We start from the raw sequence: 13,677 nt of genomic DNA, 5'->3' as shown, positions 1-13,677 counted from the left end.
TCTGTCACATATCTGTCAAGTAGCTCGAAAAAGAGAGAACCCGTTTAAATTAAGTATAATATCAGGTACTTGAACTAGTCCAGATATTATAACGTGTAGTGGAGCTCCGAAGCTAAGCGAAGCTAACCGACCTATCTCACTACAAAAGGCAGGTATTAAGGTTTATGTGGATGTGAGGTGAAGGGGTTGTCTGTTATAGCAAAATACTCGAACACTGGAGGGGTCTAAATGAACCCATCAGAAAGTAACCATCTTACAACACAACTGAGTTAACTCGAGTCAAGATAGCTGCTACAGCTAATGACCAACAAAGACAAGAATGGCTACATTTGGATTTTTGATTGTGTTTTAAGTGTCTTCTGATTATCCATCGATCCATCCATTATCTTTTTCCCACTTCTTTCATTTTGGGTCACGGGGGTCGCCGGTGCCCATGTTCAGCAATCACTGTGCGAGGGGTGCGGTACACCCTGGACAAGTTGCAAGTCCATCACAGGGCAGAGACAAACGAGACAAACAACCATTCACTCTCTCACTCACACCTAGGGACAATTTAGAGTTACCAATCAGTCTAACATGCATGTTTTTGGTCTGTGGGAGGAAACCGGAGTGCCCAGAGAAAACCCACGCATGCACAGACATAACATGCAAACTCCACCCAGACAGGCCCCTGGACCAGGATTTGAACCGGGGACCTGCTCGCTGAGAGGCAGCATCTCTACCAGTTGCGCCACCGTGCTACCCTGTCTTTTGATTATATTTTAAGTATTTTTCTTTTCTTGTGATTATGTTTTTTTAATAATCAACGTTCTATTTCGTATGGGCTTTGCCCTTTAAGAGCTGGCACTGATGGGATAAAGGGCAAAGCAGGATGTAGTCCATCGGAAAAGTGGATATGAAAGTAGGCATCTTTCAAATCCACTGAGACAATCTAATCCCTCTGCCTGACACATTTGAGCACTCGTTTTGTCATCATCGTATGAAATGGCCATTCCTTAATGTATTTGTTGAAAGAGGACAGGTCCAGCATGAACCTCAAACCTCTTGTCTTTTTCAGAACCAGGAAGTACCTGGAGTAAAAGCTGGTCTCTTTCTCTCTGAGATGAACTTTGGAAATCATGTTTTTCATCTGGATCTCCTCTAATTCAGTTTGTAAAACCAGACCCTGTTCTGGAGATGTTAACCGAGTTTCTAACACTCTGTTAAACTTCGGGGTTGCATCTGCGAACTGCAGCGTGTAACCTCTGGTGATTAAACGGTATATCCATTTGCTCATTTGGCACGTACGCCGCCACTCCAAGCTGCGCTCTGAAAGTGGCAGTGCATGTGCGATTTTTGTCGTGCGTGGAAAGGATAAGCCCCTACCACTGTCGACAGCAGAGAGAAAGGTTCTGCGTGGACCCATGGGAGGCTTGCAGCAAAAGGGCTGCCTGTCATTCTCACACTGCCCCAAAACCGTGTCTGGGTGGGGGAGTTGTGTGGGCTGAGCGGATGAGTAAAACAAGCGTTGCTTAGGAGGAGGCTCATCAGCACCCCCCTGCACTGGTAGGTGAAGAAGGGGCGCTGACGAGTGAGGAGGAGAACCCCTGAGTCAGGCGGATGCTCCTAATGTGGATTCATATTTGGGGTATGTGGAGATTGTGGGATTTTGGCATATTTTAAACAAGTGTTTAAAGATTACCTTTACACCATGATTGTTCGAGCACCCATCCCCAGCACTCATCCTCACTGTCAGGTGAGAAGAGGAGGCTGAAGGAGGGGTGAGGAAAAAAGTCTGCATGGGGAGTGTGCGCTCTCACCATGGGCTCATATGGTTTTTGTGAGGGAGGAGTGGAAATTTGGTCTTTTAAATGTTTGTTTGAAATTTACCTTTCTGCTCAGATTGGAGGATGTGTGTAAAAGAGGAGTGACAGGGGAGTTCTTCCTGTCTGAATGGAGGCTTCTGCTCTTTGAGTGAAGTTTGTGTTTTATTTCAAAACCTTCACCCATGAAATTACACCCCCACCCAACCCGTCATTTTTTCTGCTGTCTCCTCTGCATCTCCTGGGGCAGGTTGGACCAGGGATATGCCAGCTGATGACCTCTGTTGGCTACAGTTTGCTGTGGGGGCCGCAGAAGCTGTCTTCTATGAGCGGTGGTGGCTGGGGGCCCTGAAGACGTAGCTGTGACCATGAGCTTCTCTGCAGCTGGCATTGGTGTCAGCACTCCTGCCAACATCTAGCCGTTCGTGGGGAGTGGGGGTCTGGGTGAGGTCATGTCACATGTCATCTGACCTGTTCCAAGGAGTCCAAGAAATATTGCATCTGACCCAGGATTGACTGGAAATGAGGGCTGAATAGTTTGTCCAGACTAATTGGACCTTCCAACAGCTCTTTTTTAATCTCATCCGGGATGGATGAGGAGAGTTTCAGCCACAAATGCCTCTGCAGCATTGTCGCCCAGGTCGAGACTGCCTGTGCAGTGCACAGGTTCCTGAAATTGTCAGCTGCGGTGCAGAGCTCGTCCAGGTCTGCAGAGGAGAAGTTCAGCTCCTTGACCCTTCTGAAGATGCTAAGCGTTAGCATCGCCACATTGTTTGTCGCTGCAGCTGCCTGAGACAATTCAATTCAGTTTATTCATATAGCGCCAAATCACAACAAAGTTGTCTCAGGGCACTTTACAGAAACATTCATATACATAAAAGCCAATTAGTAAAGTTCTCTATCTAAGGAATCCAGCAGACAAGATGAATCTTGGCTTCGATGCAGTCTCCCATCCTGAACAAGCACAGTGGCAACAGTGGGAAGGAAAAACTCCCTTTTTAAAAGGAAGAAACCTCCAGCAGAACCAGGCTCAGGACAAGCGGCCATCTGCGTTGACCGGCTGGTTGAGAGGACAGGTATGAGTGACAGACGAACACAGAATGGTAGGTCCAGGTATAGGTCCAGGTGTATCTGAAAGACAAAAAAAACACATGTTAAGGATAGAAAAAATAATTACAAATACAAAACAGGTTGAGCAGAGTAAGTAAAGACAGCAGCAGAGTGAAAATTGTGGTCAGTTTGTCCTCCAGCAGTCTAAGCCTATAGCAGCATAACTAAGGGACAGCTCAGGAAACCCAAGCCGACCCTAACTATAGGATTTATCAAAAAGGAAAGTCTTAAGCCTAGTTTTAAAACTGGATCATGTGTCAGCCTCACAGACAGAGATTGGCAGTTGGTTCCACAAGAGAGGAGCCTGATAACTGAAAGATCTTCCTCCCATTCTGTTTTTGTAAATTCTAGGAACCACAAGTAAACCTGCAGTCTGAGAGTGAAGCGCTCTGTTAGGAAAATATGGAACAATAAGATCTGTAATATAATAAGACAAGCACTGATGGACCCTATCAGTGAGCCTCGTGGTCAGCTGGTCATTGGGGGATGGAGGGATGATACATTGTCCAACATACCGTGTCGCTCTCACCCCAAAGACAGATGACAAGCAGGGCTCCGGAGGCAAAACGGTCAGGAAACCATGGTCCATCAGCTCCTTCACTTTAGTGATGGGTGAGTAAGTGGAAACCGGCGCATTCAATTTCAGCATTTCTGAGGTCGAACCTGCTAGGTATGTCAACACTGCCGGAAAGCAAAGCCAAACTGGATCCCGGTGGCTGGAGTGCTGGGTGACAAATCTTCCCGCCAGAAAGCTTGTCGCAACGATGGCGCCGGTCCAGGCACGAACAGGCCGCACACCCTCGCCATCCTCTGAATATTCTCCGGCAGTGCACCGACTGCCAGGAGGAGGGTGATGGAGGACATCTGGATGCCCTGGGACGCTCCCATTGACAACAGCTCTGTCTCCAATTGTCTCGTCCGAGAGGAAGGAGCATGACTGCTGGCTGTCTCAGTTTCAGAGGTGGACACGTCGGAGTCCTGCCTCCCGTCGAGGAAGTCCAAGAACTTGTCCAGCAGGTAGCTCTCTGCCAGATCTTCTTCGGTGTAGGAAAAAAGCTCTAGCCGGCTCTGCTTCTCCTCGACCAGGAGAAGTTTGCAGGATGGGCAGGAAGACTGTGACATCATGATTTGGCAGGCATGGGCAGCCCCCAGGCAGCCCTGACAGATGGTGTGCAGGTCTAAAGAGAGGATGAAGCCCAACGTGCATGCCAGGCAGAGGCGAATTACTCCACTGGAGGACATTCTTCTTGCTCTTTAGTTTAGTTCTGTGTTGTTCGCTGGCTGAATAAAATGGGGAACAGATCTATGGACCTGTATGCAATTTATACGGTCTAGAGGTGGGGCCCACACAGTGGGTGGGCATAGATTAGAGTTTTTTCAGCGTTGGCACACTGCATGCAGAGTGAGACCCATCAATGTCAGCTCTTAAAGGGCAAAGCCCATACAAAATAGAACAAGGTGTTTTCCATTCAGTTCATCAGTCCTGTTCTTTATGTTCTAGTAGTTCACATTTTCATCTTCAGTTTGGCATTGCATAGCTTCATGCTTGTCTGGTTTCTCCCAGTGTTTGCCTTGAGCTTCGTGTTTTATTTTTGTAAGTTACGCTGCCATGTCAGCGTTTTGTTTTGTAGTGTTTACTTATTAAAGCCTTTTTAGGTTATATTTAATCAAGTTCCTTTTATCAACCTGCATCCTTGGGTTAAATCTGCCTAAATTTGTGACAAACAAAGTCAGTTTAAGCTAAAACTATGTAGTGGAATTTGAGAGTCTTTCACAACCCATACTTTGAACAAACCAATAATTCAGTATCATGTGCCCAAGCGCCTATTGTAATCACCAACTGTAAAATTATAATTTCATCTTTTCTCACCATAAAATATTCTTAGTTTCAATCTCTGTCAAGGACTGCTAGGCTTTAAATTGTTTTTATTTAAATATTTGAATCAAAACACATCAGTACAAAATGACTGCATGGAAAATGTCCTGTTTTTATCATATATGAAAACCTCGGGAAAAGCTCTGTCTTTGGTTTGATCGTTTTTTTGAACCCTTTCTTTAATCACACAAGAACAAAGGATTTTATTTTCTTCAAGAACACACCTCTGTTTTATTTAGATACGGATCAAAGAAAGTCAAGAGAGGAGAATGTTTACCGTTGTGTTACATCATCACCGATACAGGTTTGGGTTTTCACCGTCCAGTCAGTTTGAGACAGAAAGACAGGAGCAGAATTTCAACTCAGGGTCTCACAAAACAAAAGGGGTTATGAGTTCTTTAATGCAGTGTTCTGTTTTGGATCATAAAAGACAAATGTTCACAAAAACACTTCTCGTTTTTTCATTTTTCATTTTACACACACAGAGCTTGTGAGTTATTTTCTGCACAAAAAGGACATTTTTCAGACTGGCTGGAAAAAGTTTATTGTACAGCTTTAAACTGTAAAATATTTTGTAAGGTTGAAAAGTTTAATAATCTATAGCTTAACCATTACCTGATCCTAAAACATGTGTTCAGTGTTTGTCAGCCTATCAAAGATGACCTCAAGTCTATAGAACATGACACAAATGTCTGTGCAAACAATATATGACTTCTTCCATACATATTGTAGTTTCTGATTACATATCTGGACGCAGAGGCAGAATTTTAATGATAATAATTTTGCTTTATATTCCCAAACTCTAGGGGGTGTATTGATTTTGGTGGAATCACACATTGTCAGAAATTGCCTTTGAAAGCGTTGAAGGCATAGTTTGAATTTTTAAAGCAGTACTCAGTAATCAATATTTTACCTTCAACAGAAATCACTCAGATGTTTGAATGTCAGGCAGAAGTTCTGTCAGAGGCTACGAGCTAACAGCTAGTCCAAACAAGGCCCAAATCAGAAAAACTAAATGATTTGTGTGTTTCTGGTTTGGATGGATGGATGGATGGATGGATGGATGGATTCCTTCCTTCCTTCCTTCCTTCCTTCCTTCCTTCCTTCCTTCCTTCCTTCCTTCCTTCCTTCCTTCCTTCCTTCCTTCCTTCCTTCCTGTGTGAGGGGTACAACATGACTCCATTTTGAAAGTAATCAATTCTTTTACAGCAAGTACTGGGTATATCTACAACTGAATCAGTTTAATTATATTTAATTCAAAAAGTCTGTTGAACCAAATTAAGTAAAAACAAAAATGGCTATAGCACAATCAATTTTACAGATGAACTAAAAACAGATGTGGTAGTAGCTGTATGTCATTTATGACACATACTGTAAGAGCTAACACATACTATTGTTACTAAAAACTATTTTTATTCATTAAAAACTACAACAGGTGTCATAGCAGCAAATCTACACAATAATACATTTTTAAAAAAGACTCGCAGGACTCAAGGAGGCACAGACAACACTTTGAGTGACAACAGTAATATGGTCTAGAGCTCAGTAATGTCAGGCTGCTGGAGGAATGAAAACTGCAGGAAAATAAAGGCTGAGGTGAACGAGGAAAGTGGAAACACCTGAGATGAACACAGACTGGGAACAGGTGAGAGTGGGCGTGGCAGGACTGAGGAGCAGGGTCTAAACTGAGGGAGAGTGAGAGAAGGGGAAGCTAAAATAATGCAAACATAAAATAAATCTAACCACGAAACATAAACTTTACAATCAGCACCATCAAAATCTCAGATCTTCACAGCTTTTCAATGAGATTGTGCAAATTATTCACAAGGGTTCGCCAAAATGGTAAAGACGTGACACCTGCTCAGCATAAAATAATCTTAATCTAAAACTGGCATGAAAGGTGGCGGGCGGCATGCATTCCTTCAAGAAATTCTGTCACCAGAGTCTAGATTAGTGTAATATTTAGGAATAAAGTTAATCTTATCTGTGCTCACCAAAATGGATCACTTTTAAATAATTTTAAATATTGTAAATTAAAGTTTTGCTACATTAAAAAAAAATGTCCCTTTGTGACCTTGGAGTTTATATACAGTACTTTGCTTGCTGGGTCTACTGTAAAATGCACACTAAAGGCCTTGAACAATAAACAAGTTGAAGTATTAATTTATTTGACTGTAAATGGATCTAGAATTAATCCTTAACTGCATTTCAATCAACTTGTATAAAAACCTTAGCCGTATTAGGAGTATTTTTCATGACAGACACACATTTTGATCTCCAAGGAGGCATTTTAAAAAGAGCGAGCTGACGTGTCTCCTGTAATTGGCAGCTGAAAGATGTTAGCTGTCACCAGTAAAACTGATTAAACTGTCACTTTAATAGATGCAGCTGCTGTACACACGCAGTCACTTTCTATTTCTTCATCTTCCACATGATATCCATCTGATAATGTGTTTGTGGAGCTGACAGCGAGTGCAGCGCTCTCTCCTCCACCTTGAGCAGGTTCCATTTTGCGCGCGGTATAACGAGCACACTCGGCCCCTCTGCACGGCGTCGCCGCCAAGCAACACGTTTTCTTCAGTGCAGATCACCTGAAGGACACGAGCTCCTCAGACACGCGCCAGGCAAAGTTCCCTTTGAAGAGACACTTGTGTTTGACTTCCCATCACAGAGCACATCTATAAGTCTGGGGAGGTAATATATGAACAAATCAGCTCATTTTCACATCAGATCTCATCCTGCTGAGGTTCTACAAGTCTACCTTTTCAGATTAGAACCCATGGACAATAGAGGAACCTCTTTGACATAATGCCAAACTCTCATCCAAATACTAATGCACATTTATTCTCTTATTATCTCCTTCAACTGGAATGGACCTGTGTGCTTTTTTCTTGACTTTGCTGAGGTCATGAACAGTCATCAGCTCCTTCAGACACTTCTCTCTGTGTGCACAAGGGGTTGCTGTTACCTCATGGTTCAGCTGAACTCAGCAGTTAAATAAATACAGATCCACCTGCTCAGTGTGGTGAGTCTGCAATGAGCAGAACGTGTGAACTGTGAGTATGAAACGAGCACATAATGAGAAGTGTCTCTCTGCTACGAGGAAGGTTCTGCCTCCTTCCTGAGCCACCAGGTTCATTCAGATCGATTGTTTAAATACTACAGGGCCTTCTTGATCTCACGCATCTCCAAGTGTGAATTGTTTGTCTGCACTGATGTGTCAACATCACACTTCAGCTGTTTGCATAATTAGGCTTCCACAAGCTAAAATTGATGCCAGAACTCTTAATTATGGACCTCTCTGTCAATGCAAGATGCCTGAAAACTGATGACAAGAGGTGAGTTTGAAATACGCTGCCATTATTTTTAATTATGTCGTAAATTAGACGGCATGTTTCCAACAGCGCATCTGAGCTCCTCGGGTCACTCTTCTTGTTTAAAAGGATATTTAAGACTTTGTGAAGTGGAGTTCTGTGAAAAACTGATAATATGTTACTGGTGTCGTGATCCTGAGGTGTTTGTGTTTTGCACTTCTCTTGTTTATTTGTCACACTTTTTCTTGTTGTTCTTTAGGGTTCAGTACGATTCAGTTAGCTCAGTTTTCCCCGTGTGTCAGTGGACGCACAGCGTTTGCTGCCCAGGTGCCAAAGCAGTGAGTCTGGTGCAAGCGGTTTGCATTCCATTTGAAATGGTGTTTTAGCTGAGGCATCAGCCGAATGCCCCGCTCAAATCAAGCGGCTAAACCAGCTAAAGCAAGTGGCTTTTTGTAAAAAAAAAAAAAAAAAGAAATATAACAAAACAGAAAGTTGTTTATACCAAGCTCCAAAGGTGATAAATAAAATCAGTTAATTAGCTGAATGTGCTCAATTACAGGTTTTAACTAAGATTTTCAGTGTTTTTGGTCTCTGGTGCACATTCATGTTGTTTAAAGGACTGAATAAACACTGATGGGTCATTTCTGATTTAAGCTGAAACCTCCTCCCACCAGTAAAAGCTTTGGTCTCCATTTAAAAGGAGGCTCCTCCCTTTGCAGCACGCCATCCCTTCTGTGTGTGTTGCCCGTCTGACTCAAAAAGCATCTGCACATTGATCAGTGTTTTTATTTTACTCACCTGCCTGTTAATTAGCCCATGTGCAGTCACTCAGCATATCCTTCTATTTTAATTTATCAGTTGTTTTCCTGTATTGGCACCCGTTTTGTCCCATTGAAGCTTTGGTTTTCTCATTTTGACTATAATAAAAGATAAGAACTGCTATGAATTTATGAAAATTGGAGTTGTTTAAAGACAATAAAATTTGCTTTAGAAGTGGTTCCACTCGGACTGCATCCATCCATTCATCCATTTTTGATCCACTTTTCAGGGCAGAGTTGTGAGAGAGCTGGTGTCAACCTCCAGCGGTCACGTTAATGATAATCTAACAGTGGTTCAAAGCCACTTTCAAAGCAGCTTCAGTCTTTAAAATGTGCAAGCAGTTCATGCTAACACAATGTTATAAATGTTTACACCTCTGTCAGTTTTGCACTATATGGTTATTTGAGGAGAAACAGTCTGGAAGTGCCATAGCTAGCTGCTGCTGTTGCATTTGCAAACAAACGCAGAGCTCTAACAATGCCAACCTGATGGCAGTGAAAATGATTAGTATGAAGTTTGTGAGATTAGAGTGGCTTTAAAACAGCGGTGGATCATTTTAGTCCTGGCTGCATTGGGACTAGTCAGCCCCCCACGTGAACTGTTCAAAGAGATATCTACAGCAGGTAAGATAATTACTCTTCAAAACTTTCCCACAGCATCCAAAATGTGCTTTAAATTTGAAATGATGAAATTAATCAAAGTGATTTTAATCCATTTTCAGACCTTAAATATTTTCAGTTTTAAAATCATCACTGGCCTGGATTTCAATCACACGCGCTAAGACACACAACACAACACAGCCATTAAATAAAAATAGGCCTACATGTATTTTTAAAGCCTCACAGTCATTTGGATAATGTCAGCCTTTCCACGTGCAGGCAGAATTCGGTGAGCTTATGTTCCTGAGGACGCCCACGCTCCTGAGAGAAGGAGTGAGGTGAAGAGAGAGATAGGAGGGAGGAAAAAAAAGAAGAGGGGAGGAGGAGGGGGTGCAGGACGCGCATCAGTTCACTGGCGCTCAAATGGGTAATTGCGCGCACACAGACCGCAGGACTGGAGTGAACTGGAGCGGCGACCCCAGCGCGCAGCCGTCCCGCAGCGGAACCGTCCCGCTGGACAGCGGCCCGGTTCGGTCCGAACTGCGGGGAAACTTGGCTCTCAGCATGCGGAGCGACTGTGGAGCTGCAGGCTCGGACTGAGCGCAGCTTGGAGCGCTCTTATCCATTTTTTTTCTCCCTCCATCTCCCCTCACAGAGAATTTTTCTTTCCCTCTCTGACAAATGATGGGTAAGTCTTTATGGGTTTTCCCACACACACATTTTAGTGTCAGTTTCTCTTTATGCTCCTGTAGCTAAGATCAACCTTAGATAAATGTGGCTTTGATGATGACACTTTAAAAAAGAGCTGTTTCTATTTCATGCACCGATTTATTTAAGTTACTCTACATCTGTGTCCAACTGGTCCTCCTGTCCAGATGTAGATATATTTATTTACTTCCCATAAAGTAGCAAACGTCAGCCTGTTATCAATTCTTCATGAAGCAGATCTCAGACATCAGAGCTCAAGCTGAAGCTCTCTGATCTCCTGTGTGAAGAATGAACGTCTTACCTCTACTGATTAGGCAAACAGTTTCCAAAGTCAAAGTCATGTCTTTGATTGCCTGTGCCCCAATCTCTACCCCCAACAGGTTCTGTGATGTTGGACTGGAGGTTATCTTGTCTTCTTCTGCAGGCAGCTGCTTTGCTGCTGCTCAGCGAGGGGGAGAGGATGTGCCCTGCGAGTTGTCGCTGTGAAGGAAAGATTGTTTACTGTGAGTCTGGCATCTTCCAAGACATTCCAGTAAACATCACGATGGGATGCCAAGGACTGTCTCTGCGGTACAACAACCTGCTGGTTCTGCTGCCGTACCAGTTCGCTCATCTCAATCAGCTCATCTGGCTTTACTTGGACCATAACTCCATCAGTGCTATAGACGCTTTGGCCTTCCGTGGCGTCCGCAGACTCAAGGAGCTGATTCTCAGCTCCAATAAAATCACCCATCTACATAATAAAACGTTCAGCGCCATACCCAATCTGAGGAATCTGGATTTATCCTACAATCAGCTGCAGTCTTTGCAACCAGGCCACTTCCACGGCCTGCGTAAGCTGCAGAATCTCCACCTTCGATCCAACGGACTGAGGGAAATCTTTATTCGCACGTTTCTGGAGTGCCGCAGCTTGGAATTTCTAGACTTGGGCTATAATCGCTTGCGAGGTCTGACTCGCACCACGTTTTTAGGGCTGTTCAAGTTGAAGGAGCTTCACTTGGAACACAATCAGTTTTCCAGGATTAATTTCTACATTTTCCCACGCCTAACCAACCTGCAGGCTCTTTATTTACAGTGGAACCGCATCCGATCCATCAGCCAGGGCGCAGCATGGACCTGGCAGAAACTCCAGAAGCTGGACCTGTCTGGGAATGAAATCCAAACGCTGGACCCAAAGGTCTTCCAGTACATGCCGAATTTAGAAATCCTCAATCTCGAATCGAACAAGCTGAGCAGTGTGCCTGTAGAGGCCGTGGCGGCATGGACCTCTCTGACCACCATCAGCCTGGCAGGGAATGCGTGGGACTGCAGCACCAGGATCTGCCCTCTCATGGGCTGGCTCAGGACCCTCCGGGACCTCAAAGACATCAGCATGATTTGCAGCGGCCCCAAGTCTGTGCAGGGCGAACGAGTGGTGGACGTGGTGAGGAATCACTCGATATGCGCAAACGTATCCAACATGTTCTCGACCACGACTCTCACCGCGCTGAGCTCAACCCAAGCAGTGAACGGCACAGCGCGGTTCTCTGAAATTACAGACATGACTCACACTGTGTCACCTTCACAGAAATTGACCACTTCACCTGTCCGCCCAACTGGGACATACCGAAAGACAGCAGAGCCCTCTGTAAGCTCTACACCCCCCTACTCTGCTGAACCCCCCACAGCCTTTACCCCAGAGCTACAGTTTGAACATATGGCTTTCCATAAAATCATTGCAGGCAGCGTAGCCCTGTTCCTGTCGGTGTCATTGATCCTGTTGGTTATTTATGTGTCGTGGAGGCGCTACCCTAACACCATGAGGCAGCTGCAGGAGCACTCAGTCAACCACAAGCGCAGGAAAAAGGCCCACAAGCAGGAGCAGGACCTTAACTCGCAGCTGCAAGAGTACTATCTGAGCTATCATTCAAACTCAGAGACGCTGGACTCCTTGGTGACGGAGAACAGGCCGTGCACGTGCACTATATCCGGATCCATAGAATGTGAGGTGTGAGCGCTCGGCCTTTGAGGAACAAATGGCGAGTTTTGCCAAGCGGAGATAAAAAGGTTTTATCTCTGATTTAAGATTGAATATTCCGCAGCACTAAAGGAAGTACTTGGAGGCTCTGCACAATGTAATTATGTGCACAGAATGGATGATTTGAATGGAGAGATATATTCAGAGAGAACTAATTATCATTCTGATTGACATGAGAACAGTGGTGGGGTTCATCCAGGTTTGCTATCTGTGATCCAAAATCCCGACCGTACAAGTCTGCTCTGCTAAAACTGACCTTATTCTGCGTCAGATTATATCGCCAGGAGCCAACAAAGCCACTTTTTACATTTTGTTATTATTCTAAAGCCTGTAAAGCTTTCAGGATGTGTGTGTTCTCTTTGAGTTTAAGTATGTGTGAGTGTGTCACAGGGATGAGCTGATAATCCTCTGGTTTACTGACGTCTGGTCGGAGGAGTTGCCATGGCGTACCTTTTTCTCACAAATAATTTCAGTCCATTTAAGTTATTTTGCATTTGGCAGACAAGTGCAGCTGTAGCAGTCTCACCGAAGGTTGAGGAACATGCAGACAGAGAGCATCGACTGCAAGATGCCACTCTCCTCATTAAAGAGGCCTCTCTTTTGTTGAAATCATTTTTACCTGATAAAATAAAAAAATGCATTTTAGTTTTATTGTGTAATGAGACAGACAAATTAGGGATTTGAAAACCTCATGAGTCTAATCTCAGGACTGATGTTTTCAGAGATGTACAATTCTGTCAGGTCCATTTAAAGCAAAGTTCAAACATTTTGAAGGTTTTGCAATAAGCTTATGTACAAATAGTATCTTACCTGTAGTAGATAGCTCTTTGGACTCCTTCACTTTGGAGACATGGAATTTAAATGTGATCAGATTAGCTAAAGGCTAGTTTGACTGGGGCCAGGACTAAAGTTGGAAATCTCTCACATCTCAGTATTTTAATGTAAACACAGTTTTAAAACACTTTTACTTTTTAATTACTGTTGCATTATATTCTTCTTCTTTTGGCTTTTCCCTCTTCAGGGGTTGCCACAGCGAGTCGTCCTCCTCCATCTCATTCTGTCTTCTGACACGTTTCCCTCCTCATAGTCTTTGACTAACATTAGCACAATTTCCACCAGCATCCTGTTTGTCAACAGCACCGGTGGCAGTCGTTGTTAACCCACACCTCGACCGATCCAGTATGATGTCGCTTCGATGAACTCACATTATAGTTCTGGCAAAAGTGCTGAAAGTTTCTTCCTGGTAAAAGGGAGTGTTTCCTTTCCACGGTTGCCATTGTGCTTGCTCAGGATGGGAGACTGTGACGAAGTGAAGATTCGAGTCTGCTGGCTTCTTTAGATAGACAACTTTACTAATTGGCTTTTCTATGTATATGAATGTTCCTGTAAAGTGCCCTGAGACAACTTTGTTGTGATTTGGCGCTATATAAAT

The 13,677-nt window shown here is 43.9% G+C and overlaps 1 protein-coding gene across 1 annotated transcript; it reads left to right on the top strand.

Moving 5' to 3' along the window:
• The first annotated feature begins 9,943 nt into the window (after positions 1-9,943).
• On the top strand, positions 9,944-12,427 carry lrrtm4l2 (leucine rich repeat transmembrane neuronal 4 like 2). The gene is made up of 3 exons (XM_037680707.1): positions 9,944-10,109; positions 10,609-11,732; positions 11,796-12,427. Exons 1-3 carry the CDS (start codon positions 9,944-9,946, stop codon positions 12,219-12,221), a joined length of 1,716 nt encoding a protein of 571 aa, XP_037536635.1. The 3' UTR covers positions 12,222-12,427.
• The last annotated feature ends 1,250 nt before the right edge of the window (positions 12,428-13,677 follow it).

The sequence above is a fragment of the Nematolebias whitei genome, chromosome 8 (assembly GCF_014905685.2).
Source record: "Nematolebias whitei isolate Nwh7 chromosome 8, NemWhi1, whole genome shotgun sequence".
Lineage (NCBI taxonomy): Eukaryota > Metazoa > Chordata > Actinopteri > Cyprinodontiformes > Rivulidae > Nematolebias > Nematolebias whitei.
The sequence above is the reverse complement of the archived record's forward strand: the minus strand, read 5'-3'. Positions and strand labels throughout refer to the sequence as shown.